Source organism: Sciurus carolinensis, chromosome 7 (assembly GCF_902686445.1).
Source record: "Sciurus carolinensis chromosome 7, mSciCar1.2, whole genome shotgun sequence".
NCBI classification, from domain to species: domain Eukaryota; kingdom Metazoa; phylum Chordata; class Mammalia; order Rodentia; family Sciuridae; genus Sciurus; species Sciurus carolinensis.
Genome location: NC_062219.1, coordinates 150,071,290 through 150,090,513, shown reverse-complemented (window position 1 = coordinate 150,090,513; position 19,224 = coordinate 150,071,290). Strand labels below are relative to the sequence as shown.

General features: G+C 50.3%; 1 protein-coding gene across 5 annotated transcripts in view; it reads right to left on the bottom strand.

Moving 5' to 3' along the window:
• The window catches only part of E2f3 (E2F transcription factor 3), a 69,016-nt gene extending 50,441 nt beyond the window's left edge, over positions 1 to 18,575 (bottom strand). For 2 of the 5 annotated variants that reach the window (XM_047558759.1, XM_047558760.1), the window contains exon 1: positions 17,905 to 18,575. In XM_047558759.1, coding sequence (XP_047414715.1) covers positions 17,905 to 18,282 — 378 coding nt within the window. In that variant the 5' untranslated portion in view covers positions 18,283 to 18,575. Of the gene's footprint in view, positions 1 to 9,866; positions 10,170 to 16,744; positions 17,125 to 17,904 lie in introns of those variants that run through there. The other 3 variants (XM_047558764.1, XM_047558762.1, XM_047558761.1) reach the window with 3 other exon arrangements.
• Positions 18,576 to 19,224: the final 649 nt, after the last annotated feature.

Sequence of the window (19,224 nt, the reverse complement as noted above, 5' to 3'; positions counted from 1 at the left end):
AGCTGGAGACCTCACGATCTACAGAGACCTGTTCCTCCACCAGACTGCTACCACATGTTGCGTTTTCTTCGAGGTAGAAAGAGGTAGAAAACTCCCGGGGCAGGGTGTGTGTGGCTTCTCCTGCCAGGCAGCTCCCTACTCTGTTACCTTGGCTTAATCATCCTAGGTAGTCATGGGAGAATGGTCGCAGGACTGCCTCACCCTGCGGGACACCAAAATCCAATGATGCTCAATTCCCTTGTGCAAAATGGTGTGGCAGTTGCTTATAACCTGGGTGCTTCCTCCTGGGTACTTTCAATTATTCTGCATTACTTATAATACCCAATACAAATGCTATGCAGGAAGTTGTTACCTGTATTGTTCAGGGAAAAAATGAAAAGTCTGTCCATATTTAGAATGCACAGTATTTTGTTAATATTTTGGATCCTGTGGGTTGCATCCATAGATATGGAACTCACAAATAGGGAGGGCACCTGTCTTGCAAACCACACCTAGACCCACTTTCCTGATGGGGCCAGGGAGGGTTCAGCAGCCTCGTGCATAAACAGCAGCACCTGATCAATCTATCTGCCACGTCACTTGAATTTCACGTTGCAGTCCCACCTGGACTCGTGTCCTAAGTCTGAACAAGTCTCCCTGGCAAGGCCCAGCTTTTCACATCTTGCTGCCCCATGTGTAAATCCTTAGCGGAGGTCTTGTTAGGTTGTCTGCTTTGCAGGGTAAACTCGACTCTGCCAATGCCACTCACCGCCGCAGGACAGGGCCTGTCCTTGTCCTGGGAGAAGACTCCGTGTCCAGGAAGCACAAGGGCCAAAGGGTTCCAAGAAAGCCCAGGGGTTAAGGTCAAAAAAAAAAAAAAAAAAAAAAAAAAAAATCACCCAGCCTTAGTTTGGAATTCTGGTTACCATGTTCAGAAGTGCAGCCTTGGACAAAGGTGTCAACCAGTGGCCTCACTGTCCTCATCCAGAAATGAGGACGTCGGCACCAGCCCTGTAGGGCTGCTGAACTAGAGGAATAATGCACACAAAATGCTTTCTGCCATTCCCAGCCCAGAGAAATGCCCTCCAAGAGTAGGTAGGCAGTGTTCAACTTCCTTATTACCTAGATTCACATGAGACGGGAGAGGAGCCCCAATCTGTAAAAATGCAGAAAGTATAATATTAATGAAAACCGTAATTTTACTGGAAAAAGTATGAGGGGGGTGGATTTTCCCTTTTTATAACAATACAGACCACAAAGCTACTGCACTTGAAGCAGTGTGCTGTATCTGTAGGAAGAGACCCAGAGGTCCACAGAGCAGAGCAGAAGGACTGCTGCAGACCACAGGGTGCTCAGGCAGGTGGACACACTCGTGTGCGCACACACGCTCACGTGCACATGTATATGCTCTCGCACACACACATGCACACTTTAATATGGTGAAAGTGGATTTGGAATCAAGAAGCAGCCTGCACCATTCAGGAGGAGCGCTTGTGTAAATGGGAAAACCATGAAGTCAGATCTTTGAAACACACACCCTTCCAAGGAAGTTACAGATCAAAATAATGAAATCATGAAGTCAAGAAGAAAACACAGGAGAATACTGCTATACTTTAGGGATTAGGAAAGTTTTTTTTTCAAAGCAAGCCACCAAACCCACAAACAGTAAACAGTGTGGTTATACCTATGGAATGAATACAACTCTACAGAGGAGAACACATCATATAAAAAGTTACAAGAAAAAAGACAAAACTAGGGGAAAAATCTTTACTACCCACATACACCAGAGAAAGCCCAGTATCTACAATTCCCTGGAGGTTCCAATAACTCAATAAGAAAACTATAAATAGCCTTGTGAACAAAAAACAGCAAGAGAAATGCAAATGGGAGCCAAGGGGCTTCTATGTGCTTACCTATTATCTTTCATTATCTATAAAACAGGACGATAATCACACCCACTTCAGAGGGACAGTGGAGTGTAAATCAGTGAAATTCACGTAAAGTACTTAAAACTATTTGACACATAAAACATTCAATAACGCTGGCCAGTGGCAGTAACAGCAGTGGAGCAGCAACAGGAATAACGAAGGAACAGACACAAGGTCCCATCTAGTGTCACCAGCAAGGCCACCACGGGCAAAACTGCCAAGAGCACTGGTTCTGCCGAGTTTGAGAGTGGAGAAAGCAGGCACCCTCTACGTTGGTGGATGGGATACAAGCTGGTTCAGCCTTCCCTGGGGACAGTTTGTCCCTCCAATTACCAATCTGCCTGCATTTTAATACATGTATTCTAAGACACAAAAATCCAACACACAGGTCTAGGGCAGTAGCTCAGTGGTGGAGCGTCTGCTGAGCATGTGCCAAGACCCTGGGTTCCACCCCCAGCAATTAAAAAAAAAAAAAGCAGAAATACAGACTGTAAATGTAAAGTCTTCCCACAAGTAAGATGAAATACATGAATGTTCGTCCCTGTAATAGATAAAATACGATTGAGACCATCTGAGATCAATTGAGCAGACTACACACATGCACAAAAAACATATAATCATATGCTATCTAACAAAGTTTCAGCCAGTGACACCCACATAGACAGCCCTGGTCCTGTAAGATTATTAGGAGCTGAAAAGGTCCTATCGCCTGGTGACAGGGTGGCCACCCTATGTCAGCATTCCTCATGTTTGCCAGATGCCCACGTGAACAAAACTACCGTGCAGCCAGTCATCTGAAAGTTCATACAGCCATGTACGACCACGGACAGTGTGTGATACTCAACAAATGACAATGTGACTGACGTAGGTAACAACCATATGATGACTTTTATCATTATTTTAGAGTATACTCCTACTTATAAAAAAAAAAAAAGTACACCACAGAACTGTACGTCACACTGTGCTGACTTTGGCCTCACGCACCTTCTGTTTACAGGGTCCTGAAGCATCAGGAGGTCACGCTAGTGACCCACCTAGGCTTACGTGGGCACCCCGGTGAGGGTCACGGGAAGATCAAGTTGCCCAATGACAGCTCGCCCTGGATGGGTCATCACCGGGCGGCACTGACTATTCATGTGCCTGTCCAAGGTAGCGCTGTTCCTAACAGTTAAAGCCAGCCCACCAGAGAGGACAAGTAGCAGCACCCCCGGGCATCCCCGCAGGAGCAGCTGTCCCCAGGAGACACAGCACCAGTACACTGAGGTGGGATTAGGCCCACACCCTGCAGGCCACCATCTCTCCTTGTGTATTTTAGAACCGTTTGTACTTTTACATGAAATACACATTTGCAAATGGATTTGAAAGGGAGAGGCCAAGCTTTAATTGTGGTCCCCCCTGGGAAGGAAGCAGGTCTAGGAGGGAATGAAGGTGTTTGAATTTTCATTCCACTTAATGTTCTTTGATTTAAAAATAACAATAACATGTACTAACAACAAGCATTTTCTCTAAAGTCAGGTGACAGAGTCAGTGTTTCCCGTCTCAGCCATGGAACTGGACACCCGAGTAAATGGCAATGTCCACTGTTCCCTCAATAGCAGCATGGGGGCTGGGGTGTGGCTCAGGGGCAGATGCTTGCCTAGCACCGCATAAAAATAAATAAAATTCAAAAAAATCCACTACTATTTCGACAACTACAAAATAAGAAAAAAAAAAAAAAAAAAATAGCAGCACCATCCCTCTCTGCAGGTGCGCTCCAGGAGCCGTCCCTGCTGGAGGACTCTAACAGGGCCATCCCACACATTCATTCTGACTCTGCTAATGACACCAATTTCTGCAGTTGTCCACCTGGCAGCTGTGGTTCTCGGGGTCAGTGAGTTTGCAGTTTAAGTTTACCAGCCTCAGAACTCTGATTAGCACAAAGTCGTCTTCCAGAGCAACAGATCTGAATCCAGAACGCTGCCAAGTTGAAGGCTGTTCCTATTCCTCCAGGTCTCGCTAGGGTGCAGGCATTGCCAGAGACCGACCTGACCTAAGACAGGCAGCCAGCAGCCTGGCCACTTAAACACCACGATTTGTACTTGACAGGAAACAGTAAAACTCAGAAGAGCTCAACCCTTGGCCACCGGTTACTGTCAAATGCGACATGACCTTACTAGAACCTTCTGACAAATATTTATGGAACTCCACAAGTCGGAGGGGAGGCCACACATGGGTTCCCACAGCTGGGTTTGGACAGGACGGTAGCAGCTGAGTCAGGCTGGATCGGGGTGGCGGTGTCTTGGGCCACACCCAGGCCACCCTTACTATATAGAGGAGAGAACCAAACACCAAGGGTGAGAGCAGCTCATCCTAACACTCTGAAGCAAGGCAGGAAGCAAGAAATGAGTACAGCCTGCCTGCCTCTCCCGACCTCTATAATATAATCAACCACAAATGGCAAACTTAAAATCGTCGCCGCAACCAGAAGCTATTTGGGCTGAAGGTGGACAGAAAAAGAGAGGAAATGCCCATCAGTGCCTAGAGGGACATTTTTAGAAGATCAAGACAAACCTGGGCCATAGCAGATCCTTAAAATCTCTCGTATGCCTGCTGACGACGCAGTCTTCTTTCAGGAGCTACCAAACAGTCCTGAATACTCTTGGAACGTGGCTGTATTAATTAGTGTCTGTAAATTAAGTGGTGGCTACTGAATGGACAACTTAATTACAAGTGGACCCAGGTTTGGGGCTAGAGCAAAGAAAAGTATTTCTGCCAATCTGATTGGGGCTTTCTTTCTTTTTAAAGACGGACAGGATACTTTTATTTTTTTTTCCCCTGTGGTGCTGAGGACCAAATGCCATGCACTAAGCCACAAACCCGTCCCTCTTTTGTTTTTCTTTTTAGATCCATCATCATGAAAAAGATATCCAGAAACATTTTTTATGGTTTTAAGTTTATTTAATCATATATTTCTTTTTCAACAGAACTTTTAACCAATCTAGGTTTTGGATTCTAGAACTTTGATTCTAGCTTATATGACGGCTATTCACACTCACTCAACCTCTGAATAATCCCAGAGTTTTCCACAGAGAGAACCGTGGTGCCTACATGATGCCTGTGAAGGTTTGCGCAGTGATTTGGTCGCGGCCGGGAGGGCACCAACACCTCCTGAGCCCTGTTCCGGCTGTGCCTTCCCTGGTCTCCACTTCACTGGCTCCTCACAGTACCCTTAAACCACTAAAGCACCAGACATGCAAGGAGAGGCACCACTTCATCTCCAGATAAGCCTCCGAGTCTGACTGGCAATTTGATCACAGAATCAAAAACTTTTAATGGTGCTAGATAAGAGGACAATTTAAAGGAATTAAAAGAAGGAAAATGATTGTCGAACAAACATGCCAAAGTCCTTGGAGAAGGGGGTGGAGGGGGCAGTCTCCTTATTCATCAGGCGATGGAAAGCCAAGGTCAAGCGTTTCTGTTACTGAATCCTGTGCTGTGAAGACTGGGATCCCCCCAAAGCCCGCTCATTTAAAGGAGGAATGGCCAGCCCAGGGGAGATCAAAGGTGCTGCCAGTCTGAGCTGTCTGGATACAGTTAGGTTTGCAGCCCTGATGCTATGAGACCGTCGCAGGAGTAGCCACACACCACTCGCCCCAGTTCAAGCCTTGGGCCTTTCTTTCCCCAAACACTGGCTCTCACATGTGGTGCACCAGAACGATGTGGGGCCTGTTAGACCACATGCAACCCCAGAGCTTGACTCAATAGTCTGGGGGTCCACATGGAAGCTTCCATTGCTAACAAATTCACAAGGGAAGCTGCTGGTCCAGGGCAACACATTCTAAATCTACTGTTCTAATAACAGTAACAATAACAACCAGACCAGACCCCACCAAAGACGAGGACGGGGTGTTCATTAGACGGCAAAACCTCGGTCAGTGAAGACAAACCCACACAAGGGGGCACGGAGTTCCGTCTGTATTAACGCTGTCTCTGGTCCCCAGGAGGGAGGCTGGTGCACACCAGGTGCTCAATGCTACTTGCTAAATCAACACTGGCACCACACTGCCTAGCACATGGCCAGGCTGAGCCCACACTGACGGCCACTACTGCTCCCAACCTCACAATAACCCCGTGAGGCAGGGGCTACGACCTTCCTCCTCTAACTGCAGCGAAAACAGTGCAGAAGGCCAGTGATGTGCCCAGATTGTCAAGCTACCCAGTGGTAAAGCCGGCATTAAAAACCAAGCTGAGAAGCGGATCCTGAGCGGAAGATCTCTCTTAATGACCCAGGGAGTCAATGATAAATGCAGAACTTCCTTCCCTGAACTCCAGACTTTGATCCTTTCTTCTCCAACTTAGAGAGGCTTCTTGCTGCTCATTAATATCATGTTCAACCATAAGAGGACAGAGCTTCCACTGGCCACAAAGAGCACGGTTTCTCTGCACCACTCACCAAGAGTGGGCACAGTAAATCACAGCTCTGGGGTTCCCTGGGGCTGCGGGGCAGTTCAGTATTCAAACCCAGCTATGAGAAACCATTTGCTTATGAAATTTATATAACTTTACATATACACGGTGTGCAGAAGATGCACGTGTAGTTCCGCGTTTCTGCCCTTTCCTCAAGGTCTAGTTGGGGGGTTCTCAATCAGTGGCGGTTCTGCCCAGGAGGATTTCTGGCAGTGTCTGGAGATGACCATGACCGTCCCAGCTAGGAGTGCCCCTGGCATCTAAGTGCATGGAAGCCAGGTGTGCAGTTAGATATCCTGAGTGCGCAGGTCAGTCCTCCACCATAAAGAAGTATCTGTCCAAAATGTCAATGGCACTGAAACCCTGCCGTCAATCAACACCCCTGAAGCCTCCTTTGTCCTCTCCCCCAAGTTCACTGATGTCTTCTTATGGTCTTCACTGCCTTCCATCTTACTTTAGTTATTAGAGAACATGTTCCATCACCTTGTCTCCCTTGAGGGCCAGGACACATGAGTCACCTCTGAAATCTCCTTGATACCAGGAACTAGTTTTCACAGATGTACACAGCGGGTGTTCAATAAATGTTGTCCAACAGTTGGAAGAGGGTAAAAATCCTGAGTTCAGATTCCATCCGCACTCGCCACTTCCCTGGGGTGTGGACGTTGGTGGGGGACACCAAAGAACACAAAGTGCATTTCCTGTAAACACTATCTCATTTAACCCCTCCAATGGTGGAGAGGACAGGGTCATTATGTAGGTGCTGTCAGTCACAGATGTAATCTGTCAAAGGTCGCCCACCAGTAAGTGGCAAAGCATGTTTCCAGAGCCACATCTGCAAGTCCTGTGCTCCTTCTGTCTGCCACCAAGCTGTCCTGAGTCTCCAGAGCTGAAAAATTGCACCCTGAATACCATTCCCAGAACATGTCTGAGATGCCAATGAGGAAAAGCAACCCAAAAGGCTGGAAACCTCACTGCATTATTAGTGTGAGCGTCACAAGTGTCACTACCCAACACAGTAACACGATGGGTCAATCCAGGAGTGCTGTGCATAGGCTGCAACAGCTACATCTTTATCAATCAATTACAAGGACATTTGCAATTTATATGGCTCTTTCCTCCAGAAGAGTACTCAAGACTCTCATTTTTAAACTTTAATAAAGTTAAATTTCTTTCTTAAATTTAACAAATTTAAGAAAATAAATTCGAGATTTTTTTTTTTTTTTTAATCAGCAAAATCAGAGTGCATAGGAAATTATAGTAAAAAGGGTCATCTTGGTTTGGGACATAATTACATGACCTTCCTTTATGAGCAGCATCTCCAGCTGGCACAGGCTTTGAGAGGTTGCAAACAGGGCTTTGTCAAATCAACTAGGAGCCAGGCACAGACCTGGTAAATCACGCAATAAATAACATCTGGGAGCCCTGACAGTATCGATCTTCCAAAATCCACCTGCTGAATTTGTCTCCTTTTCATATTACAGAGGGAGAAGTGGCGGTGATGAAGGGTTTCTGTGGCCCCACGTTCACTTTCCCCGAATGCAGGGAGATCAGTTCTGCTGCTGTCCCCTAGGACTTCCACCAAACCTCTAGACCACTAGTCACCTTCCCAGGCCTCATGACCAACCCCCTCACCCCGTCTAACCATTCCCGCTGCACAGTGCAGGAAGGCCACTTCGCCTACCCATTCTTCCAGCCTCGGGAGCTGAGGATCTCAGGAGGCGGGGATCTCACGCTTTCTCCCTTACCCAGACCCACTTCCAACCTGCCTCTTCACTCCCTGCTTCCAGACTCTCCAACTGTATAGCACCCACACTATAAATGATGTGCCCTGATTCTCTTCCCAGTCACATTTCTGGCTTTCTGTCCACTTGGTCACCTGGTCCAGGTAGGCCCAGATCCAACAAAAGGGAAAGCTTTCTTGCTACTAAGTGGACCAGATCTCTGCAGGCAGGGCACCTGCCACTCGGGACCCCTTCGGGTTTTGAGCATCTCATCTCATCTCTGGATGCTGTGCTAGGAGATGACCTGGAGATCCAGAAGTGGGTACCACAGGGGTGGGAGGCAGCCCTGGGTCCTGGGAACAGGTCCATTCTCTACAACCGAGTTAGAGTTGAGAGGAGCAGCATGTGCGTGGATTCTGTAGGAGGCCCTGGGCTCCTACAGAACCTGCACCTGAGCTCAAACAGCGGTCTCTCCAACATCAGATCAGGTTGACAGCACAGGATGGGGCCTGGAAATCTACATCGGGAACAAGTGCCACAGGCAACTCTCACTACTGGTTGAGCATACCTAATCCAAAAAACATGAACTGCTCTAAAATCACAAACTCTGAGTGCCACCACATCCCCACAAGTAAAACTCTCACATCATGAAACTTGTTTCAAGCACAAAATTACTGAAAGTACTGTATACAACGACCTACAAGTGTCTATGGCATGTAGGAAACACAAATGCACTTGAGGCTTAAACTTGTGTCCCACCCCCAAGATTATCTCATTACGTATATACAAAATTCCAAAACCTGAAAAAAGTCCCAAACCTGAAACTTTTTCTGTTTCAGATGGCTGATTCTCATTCTGCATCAGGGACACTTGGAAAACACTGGATAATCTCGAGTTCTTAGTACATAACACCAGGCCAGAGACCAGAGGATGAAAGCGGAAGGAGCCCAGAGCTCACAGCCAGGCTCCTCGGTTTGATTTGGTTGCCCCACTTATTAGGAGGGCCCTAGGCCAGTCCCTTAACCGCGGTTGTCTGTTTCCCCCATGTCAAACACGGATCGCACTGACGCCCACTCCACAGGTTGTCAGGTGGACGCCGTGCTCATGTGAGTGAAGCACTGGGTCCTGTGCCCTCCACGCACGCGGGCACTGGGTGAACGTTAGCTATTATTATCCCACAGACCAGAGACTGCTGAGTGGCGGCCCATAAGCCAACTCTGGCCTAGAGACCTATTTTGTTTGGCCCACACAGTTTCCTTTTTAATCGAGCCAACATTTTAGGACTGGTAGATTTCTGGCTTTTGAGAAGGTTGAAGACCTGGCAACTCACAGGGCCTGCCGTCCCCTCTGGCAGCCATGGCCTGGGGCAAGGTCCTGCAGACCCACTGACAGCTCCACTTCTTCTCTGTGCACTTCTTCCCCCTTTACTTCCTGCCTGGCCCTGATGAAGGCCACTCCTACTCTGGACCAATTTTACCAACATGTCCTAATGGTGCTGTTATTCCCCCACAGTGACAGCAGTCCAACCCGTCCCTCCTTACTAACCTACTTTCCGACGCCCCATCACTGGCTGTTTCCCCAGCCGGGAACTGCCTCCCAGCCTCCTCCCCACCTAGCTCAGAGGTTCCAATGGAGAAAGCACATTAAAATCATGTGGGAAATGAAAATAAAACACAAAACCCTGAATGTACCCCGCAGAGAGTCCGAGGAGTCTGGGGGAAGCCCTGGTCGTCGGTATTCTTCCAAAGCACCCCGGGACCCTAATGTGCACCTGGGATGTGCTGAGACTCACCACCTGGGGAGCAGTGTCCACTGGCTCGGCCCAGCTGGCGTCTGGTGACTGACCGCTCCCGGTGCTTCCTGTCCACACCGCACGAGGATGAGATGGGTCTGGTTCTCTTCTGGACCCCTGCTCAGTCTTGCTTGCACACTGCCTTGTGGCTCCGGGAGGGCTCGGGTTGGAGGAGTGAGTCAAGACCATGCGAGACCAGGACACCAGGCAGCAGTCGCCACCCCAGGAAGCGAGGGCTCTGTGTGCAGGGCTCGGGGTTGCCCGACATGGCCTTGAAGGTGCAGTGGGAAGGAGGACAGCAGGGGGCTGTCACAGAGGGAGGAGAGGCCCCTGAGCAGACGCCCTGGAGGCCAAGCTCACTCACCTCCCAGCACCAAGCCGGGAGGCAGGCCGCTCTTCCTCCACCACCGAGGGATGAGGAACCGTGGCAATGGGAGCAGCCACAGAAGGCTCCAAGCCGCATCCTTTCAAGAGCCAGGCAGAGGGAGAAAAAGAGGCCCCAGGTAGAGCCGGGTCCCTGGTGAGAGACACAGGTGTGCCAGGGCCCAGGGGCTCCACGCCCTGGCTTCTCCCATTCAGTCTCAAGCCATGGTTCACAGCACAGAAGTGAAATTATGTTAAGAGTGCCACTTTATTAGCACATTTAATCACAGAAATAAAGGCTCCATTCATGACACCATTACTACTGATAGTATCATCACAAGAAGCAGCTTATTCTGTTTTTCTCCCAAGTCAATGGACAGCTTATAGAGAAACACAAAGACCCTAGATCCCAACGACCATCAGGCAATCCGCGGTTCACACGGCCCTCTCCCATCACCGCCATTTTTAGAGGCGCAACAGGGCTGAAAAGAACAGGAAAGCCTCAAAAAGCAAGTAAGTCCCAGGGCAGCCAGAGAGATGGCCATGCAGCAAACTCCCTGTACATCCATGGAACTGGGCTGGGCACTGGTCTGAGCACCTCCAAGGTACAACCTCTTCTCTGGGACCCACAAGGAGGGACAGGTGAGGAAATAACACTGTGGTTATCTTTTGCCCAAAGACTCAACTGGTCAGTGGAGGCCAACTGAGTACCCATTCCCTGCAAGCCCCATCACTTGACCTTATAGCCAGCTGTCCTCCACTCTGCCTTTTATACACCGGCCTTCTCTCCAAGGGGTTGCTGGATGTAGAAGGGCTCAGAGGGGACACGCGTTCTATGTTCCTTGAACGGCACAGCATTGGAAATAAGGTCAGGCAGAAGAGGAAGGAACCTCCAGGTCTCAGTGCAGATCCTCCACACTTCTGGATCAAGAAGAACAGGACAGGAAGAAGCCTTTCTCAGCAGTCAGTCAAGAGCATGCCAAGGAGTCAAATGCTCTCCTGTGTGGCCAGGCCAGAGCCTGTTGGGAAGGCCAAGGGCACTGACTCCACTCCTTCAGACAGCCTCCGGCCCCCAAGTCTTCCAGAAGAAATCAGCCTCCCACACCTGCCCTCTCATCAATAGCTACCTGACCTCACTGGCCGTCAGGCTTTATCCATACAGGGCGCCTTTGGGGCCTGTGGATTAGAAGCCACAGATCCCTGCCCCTAACTAGGCAGAGAACTGAAGCCACGTTGGATTATATTTCACTTTCAGGCTTCAGGGCTTGAAGCAACTCTATTTTTAAGTTTTCCCAGTTCCACAAGCAAAATAAGGCATTTTTAAGGAAATTAGTTATGGTTTTGTGGGACAATGATGTTCTCTGAAAGAGTTAACTGATCAGCCACTCTGTTAAACCAGAAATCTTCCTGAAGCCAACCAGAGGGAGGGCAGCTTGGTCAGTGTCACCAGGCACCTGCTGTGGGACTGGGAACTCTGGGAGCCAGGGCAGTCACTCAGGATGTCAACGCCCCACAAAAGGTCCACTGTCAGAGCTGTGCTGTGTCCCTCTCAAGAGTTTCACAAATCCTTTTAGGTTCTAGTCTCTGTCAAGAATATTGCTCACTGTTGGTGTCCCAGAAATGTCATGTCCACAGAAAATAATCAAATTTGCAAATGTCAAAAGTTTTAAAATACTATCACTTTTTTAAGCCACTCATTCCTTTCATTTTCTAAATTCGCTTTCATGTAACATCTAACGTAGGCCTTGCTTCATTTGTATCACTGGGAGTAAGTTGTCAATCTACAGTCAATTGTTGAAAGGACAGTTCTTTATGTGTCCATTAAAAAATGTCACCAATCCTGATAGAAATCTGAAATGTGTTCCATGCACTGTAATTTTCCCACATAGGGCCCCTATGACATGGTTCACCTTCTTTTGGCAAATGAGGGTTCTTCTAAGAATGCAAGTGTCCTGTTTCAGTTCTGGCTTTGCCACTAGCTGGCTTGTGACCTTGGGCAAGTAATTTGACTGCTATGGGTCTTAATTTCCTCACCTGCAAAAGAAGGGGATTGGGGAGATGAGGACTCGAGCTGTATAGCTCAGTGTTGATTTCACCACGGTGAGAATTAAGTACCGCTCTGCTAACCTGAAGGATCGTTCTTAGGGGCTGTCAAGTTGTAGGAACGGTGCCTGGACGCTACAAATGGCCCCAGACAGTAGCACTCCAGCAACCCAAAGTAGACGACAGTCAATTCTTCTTTCCATCCCTTCCCAAATTCCATCAGCTGTCAATTCTCACTGCTACCAAGTTCAAACTGAGTTGAAACCCTGTCTTAGTTTACAAAGCACAGTGCATCGGTGCTGGGATTCTATCTGGCCACCCATGCGCTTGATCACTTTATAGTATAGACAACAGTGGTGGCCAGAAGTGTCTATACTATAAAGCTCGCTCCATAAGTTCGGGGAGGGAGGAGAATGTAACACATCCTCATACATTGTAGGAGAAGGTATCAAGCAAGTCTATCCAGAAAATGAACCATCTTCCCTCCCACTGAAGTAGACGCCACCGATGTCATCCCGGAGCCGGGCCCCCACTCGCCATTTCCTGTGCCCCACCTCGGTGGTTGCTTTTCTGCACCTCCCGTCGTATAACTTTTCTTCATGTGAGATATATTTCCTCAGTCACTCTTAGAAGGCAGACAGGACCAGGGGAGGAGGAAGGAGATACATTAGTGGTTTCCTATATTTACTGCTTTCCCAGTTATCTTCCCTTTTAGTCCCATGAAAAATGATTAGCAGAAAAGAATGCTCTTTAGCAATTGTAAATACAGCCCCTGAAAACACTATTTTTAACTGCTAACAAGCATGAAAATATGCACTAAACCACATACTTAGTACCTCAAAGAATTCAGAGAAATTCCCCTCTTTAAGAAATCAAATGAAACGGAATCTGATAAGAACTGCAATCTACCCCCTCTGCCTTGCGCTGTTTGGGGTAGTTCCCTGGCAATCTACGAGGGGCTTGATCTGGCGAGTGCAGACAACTGATTTTCACTCATCCTAATTATTATTAGAAAGTTGATGGTTAAAAGGGATTGGGAGTCGGTTAGCTTGGGAAAGCGGATGTAACTGGTCATACAAATGGGATATTTATAAATCAGGTTAAGTTAGAAGACGAGCCAGAAAATAAACCTGAGTATTTGAAGCTATTTGCCACATGGTTCCAAGTCCCCTAAAAAGGGGTTAGAGGTGTGGGTGTGAATCCTTGAGGACGGCAGTCGAGAGGAGTTGAAGGAAAACTACTGCTTCAAATCACAGAAACCACAACCCCCCAGTCTCCAGGTGTTGTTATTTATTCACACCTCAGCTTAGAGTATTATTTTCTGTTTTCAAGTTAGATTTGCACAGTCCTACATTAATCTCGGAATCTACCTTTTCCAAGTATTACACAAGGTGGCGATTTATAGAAAAACAAAAAACTCCTTTCCTGCTCTCAGGATGGAGTGCGCTCGCTGGGTGCCCAGGCGGAGGGTGCTTTGTTTCCAGGATGACCAGAGAGGCGCCTGGGCACGATTATAGTGAAGTCATTTGTACTGCCCGAGCCTGGGCCGTGGCTTATATTAAAACTTCCATTTTGGGGTATGTTGTGACTAAAAATTCTCTGTCAGCTTAAACTTGGCATCAACCATGTATCTCAGCAGCAAGATTATTGAGTACAGAACCACAGGAGCCCGGCATTTTTCTTCTTTTATACTTGTGCAGGAAAAGAGACCCTGCTGAAATAGCACCTCAGGTTCCTCCCTTCTCAGATGAACATTTCAAGCATTGAGGGCTCTTTCCCAAAGTATAATCAGCAGGTTGCTATGGCTGGATTAAATTAAATCTGATGTGACAGGCCACTGCCTCTTGCATTAATAGATCCCAAATTTTCTGGAAGAACAATGAAATATTATCAGCTTCTTTCTAGAAAAATGAAGAGGCAGAAAATGAGGAGGCCCCATCTGCTCCAGCATAGAGCACTTCTGACCTGGGGTTTCTTTGGAGTTTGTTAATTTCCAACAGCTTCAACATCTCAGACTGAATGTATGTAGTGAGCATCTCTGAAGTGGTAAAGGTTGAGAGCTCAGTTCTCATAAGAGTCACTAAACGTAAACTGCATCCCAAGTTGGCGGGCCCATGGAATCATGGGAGGCAAGGAACTCAGGTATAAAAAGGTGAGGATGAGTTGACCTAAATTTGTCGCAACCCAAGGTACACACTCAGGCAGCTCAACACCCCTACCTCTACCACAGGCATGCCTTACTGAAATGTCCCTATTTTACCCATTGTTAGGATGACCATGGTTTATATACTTAAAATCCTAAAATGATTTAGGTATAAATTAATTACATGTCACTTTAGAAAACTTTCAGCCATTCTGTTCACATATGTCATACAGGAACAGAATGCATGGGGTCTTACACCATTTCCTAAGTTAGAAAAAAAATAATTTCTGAATAATTTTATAGGTATCTACTCTTCACCAGACACTGTGCTGTTTTGCATGCATTATCATATTTAGCTCTTACAAACAATCTTGAAGTGAGTATTGTTATTATCCTTATTTTACAGAAAAGAAAACTAGTTTTGAGAGGTTGCTATTTGCCTAAATCAGACAACTTGTAATTGACAAAGGCTGTGCCAGTGAGCCTCCCTCATTTAATTTCTCTCCTGTTAAACAAGGTGAGGAATTTGTTCCTGGTTAAGTTCTTGGATGTTCCTGAGACAGAACTTGGAATCAGAACCAGATGGACCTGCAGCTCTGGCCATATGAAGACTTCTAAGCTCTTCTTGGACAGAGTATTTAGGTGGGCCTGACTCAGCTATCCCACCCTGCAGTCCCTGCTCAGGGAAAGAATGTCAACAAATTTCAACACTGAAACAGAAGTCTGATAAAATTATGATAAGAAAAAAAGAAACCAAACTTTACATGTAGTGTTTAGGACTCTGTATGCACTGACTGGATGAACTTCTTACCCTTCCCAGAAGACCCAGCAATTAAAACAGACTGACCAACGACTCAGCACTGCAATCTTACACAAAACTGCTTCTGAATACGTATAAGCTGCATTATGTACATTTATCCATGCAATGAAAAGCTGTGTGTACAATTTCAATTGCATGTGGAGGGGTTAAAATAATAACCCCCCAGAAGGGGGATAAAATTGTGAAACAACTTGGAAGTTGGTGAAGGCAATTTTTTATATTTTAAATACTTAAAAACAGCAAACTACACATAAATTCTGTCAGACAGTCTTGCAGACCTGGTCCAACTAGCGTTCTAAGATTTAAAAAAAAAAAAAAAAAGGCAATTTAGGGGTCTCACAATTTCCCATTATCGAAACTACCCCCCATAAATCTCAATCTGATCCAAGAAGTATGTTGGATATAGTTGTTTGTTTCAGGTTAGGTTTAGGATGTAGTAACAGAACTGTGTAGGGGGAAATATGCTTAAAATATGTCCAAGCATGTTTAGGTCAAATCAGCAAGGCATTTAATGCTAATAAAACCGTGGAATATTCTTGGAACTCGGAATCCAGCACAGAAATACTGTAAGAGTAAGCAGATACTGTACTCCGTTTCCCCCCTGCTGGCAGACCCTCGTCACTAAAAGAAACGATGAGCTTTTTGGGCTGAGACTGTATCACACATCCCCGGCAAGTAGCTCTGGTGCTGGAAAGCAGCTAAGATCGAAGCCGGGGAGAAATTAGGAACAGGGAAAAAATAAAATTGTAATTATTCCCACACCCACCCCATTTCCCAAAGTGCTGCCCATGTGCAGACTTTCTTCCAGACCCCCGCAAAATCTTGACTCTGCAAAAAACGAACCCATTTGGAGCTAAGACAAGGTGAGGTCCACTCCGGGTATGATCAAGCCACCACTGATCTAACTGAGTCTGGTTCGGTTCTAGCCTCCCGGGGCCAAGGCTCACCACGAGGGTGCAGACCAGGAGGCATGGAGGCAGGGAACGAAGGAGAGAAAGGGAAAAGGGGAGGACCTCTGGGCCACACTTCTTTCTAGTACCAACAAAAAGAGAAGCCGCATACTGACCTAAATCATCTCTCAAAGGCGCTTTATAAATTACAGGGACAAAGGGAGGGGGTGGCGGGTGGCTGGGAACCCTACAGACACCCTACCCTCTGACCCGCCCCCTCCCCCTCCAGCACAAGGGAAGGAAGACAGAAAACAGAGCTCAACTCGGCCATTGGCGAGAAGCCCCTCCGGTTTTCCATCGCCCATCCCTCGGCCCCCCGGAAAGGATCCACGTAAACACCGTGGCCACCCCCCGGGGCGGCCACTCCCGCCCCGGGGCTCGGAGGACCGGAGGCCGGGGCATGTACTTAGTTAGATTTTTCTTGCTTACTCATTTCCCTCGAGCACCCAACCCCCCGTTCCCACTCCGAAACCCCGCTGGCCCGCCTACCCCCGCGGCGCGGGCCCCCTCCGGGACCCGGTGCCCCCGGCGGCGCGGCCCCGGCCGTCCGGTCACTAACCTGCTGCTGTAAGGGCATTTCCGAAACCAGCCTGGCTCCGGGGGAGGTGGGGGCCGGCGGGAGAGGGGCCCGAGGGCCGAGGAGCGGCGGCGCGGGCGCGGGCGGGCGCCGGGGGTGGGAGCGGAGGGAGGTGGCGGTGCCGGGGGCGGGTGCGAGGGCGCCGGGACCGTCCCAGGCCAGGGAGCCGGCGAGCAGGAGGAAGTGGGTGCCCCCTCTCCCCCTCCAGCCGCCGCCTCCTCCCCAGTCACAGGCGCGTCCTCCGCGCACGTGTGCGAAACGTCACCGGCGGGTCCCGGAGAGAGGGACAGACCCGGGCGGCGGGACGGGAACCCGGCTGCCCCCGCCCTCCGTCGCCGGGGGCGGGGAGGGGGACAGGGCGGGGAAGGAAGGGGCAAGGGGAGAGGCGGGTCAAGGGCAGGCCCGGGCCCGGCGCGGAAGGCCCGGGCGCTCCGGCCACGCGGGCGCCGCCGCCGCCAGGATGCGCCCAGGCCGGAGCACCAGCCCGCTGCCCCCCGGCCCAGGCAGCCCACGCCCCGGTCCGCGCCCGCGGCCCGCCCTGCCTCCCGCGGCCCGGCTCCCCTCCGCCGCCCCAGCCCCTTTGTTGGCCAGAGTTACGGGTCCCAAATGTGTCAAGGAGCCCAGCGGAGGAGCCCCCTGCGCTCCGCGCACGCCGCGGGGACCCCCGGCCGCGCAGGGGCCTGCGAGGCCGGCGGGGGTCGAGCACCCCAACCCGGGCCCGGCTTCCACCCCCGGGGGTCCCCCACTCCCCAGATCACTACTCCCTCCCCCACCCCTTCTCCATCCGGGGCGTGACCCCTTCCTACGCCCGAGAAAGAGGAAGCTTCGAGTTGGAGGGAGGGGAGAGTGGGGGTAGGGAAAGTGCAGGAGAAGAAGGGGGGCCGCGAAAAGTTTTGGAGCGTCTGCCGCGGTTCGCGCCAAGGCAGTCCCCGCCGCCCGCGCGCCCGGCCGGGCCCCCCGACCCTCCCCGGGCTGGGGGAAGCACACGAGGCTAACAATAAGCCCGCGTTGGAGGGGCAGGCTCCGAGGCCCGCGGCGTTCGGCCTCGCGCTCGCCCGGGCCGCCCGCAGCGCGCCCACCACCCCACGCGGGCAAGCCCACCTCCCGCCTGGGCTGGGGACTGTGGGGAGGGAGGGTATTACCGGAGGGCCGCCGCCGCCGCCGCGTCCCAGCGCTGGTGGCTGCTGCAGCAACCCGGCTCTGCTGGAGGGTCCGTGCGGCGTGGTGTAGAGGAGGCTGCCGGCGGTCTGCTCCGCGCCAGGGGCACTGGGGAGAAGGGGGCCGGCGGCGACCGTGCCGCTTTGGAGGGAGGAGGAACAGGAGGTGGTGGAAGTGTTCGTGGTGAGGATCTGGATGTATGCGCCCGGGGCGGCGGCAGCGGCGGCGGCGAAGCCGGGGCTGGCTAGCAGTGCCCTTTTGTCCATGGAGGCTGCAGCGGCGGCGGCGACGACAGCCGCCCCCTCCCCACCCCCGGCGGTCACCAGGTACTGCTCCAGGGCGGGCTGGATCCCCTTTCTCATCTCTCGTTCCTGCTCTTTTTAGTGTTATAGTATATTAATGTATTGCTTTCAATTTCTTTATTATTTGCAGTCGGAGTTTCCAAGTCTCTCCTTCTCTCCTCCCCGCCCGACGCTTCCGAGCCCCCTCTCTCTCTTTTCTTTTTATTTTTCCGCACCGCACAGGCCCCGGGAGCCAAAAATAATCGGGGCTCTGGAGAGAGGAGGGTCCCGGCCGCAAGGATATCAGACCCCGAGGGGGGATGGAGGCGTCGGGGGCAGCCGATGCAACGGATTGAGCGGCGGCGGCAGCCCGGGTGCTGCGGCCGGCAGCTGAAAAATGGCTCCAGGAAGCTGCTGCTGACAATGAATGAAGGGATACGGTTTACGCGCCAAGGTCCTCCCGCGAAACTCGGATTTCCCGCCGGCTTTTCAAACTATATTTGCATATCCCCGCCCCTCAACCCGCCGAGGACCGTTCCCACAGCCCATTGGGTCTCTACCTCCTTACCTCAGTCCCAATCCTGGAGCAGGGCCGCCAGTGGTTGGTTTCGATTGGCTGTCGTGCATCATGGTTACCCGGGCGACAGGGGCTCTATTTGCATAGGCCTTCTTGATTGGCTGGGAACAGAGGAGGATTTTTTTAGGGGGTGGGGCAAAGCCTTTCCTTCTCTCCCACGGAAGGCCACGCCTGGTTCAGGCCCCGCCCCCGTCCCCGCCCGCGGGGCCGGCACTGGTGACCTGGGCAGGGACTCCGCACCCCGCAGACTCAGTGTCGATCTAGGGTAGAGCCCAAGTTTCGCTTTTGGAAATTGTCAAGGTGACCAAGGGGACACTTTGGGGAACTCTCTTTCTTTTGACTAGTCAATGTAATCGATGAAAAACTGCAAGAGGCTCTCCGAAATATGTGCCAAAGGCAGGTCTGACCATGCGGACGACGCCTGGCAGGTGGAAACCGAGCCCTTT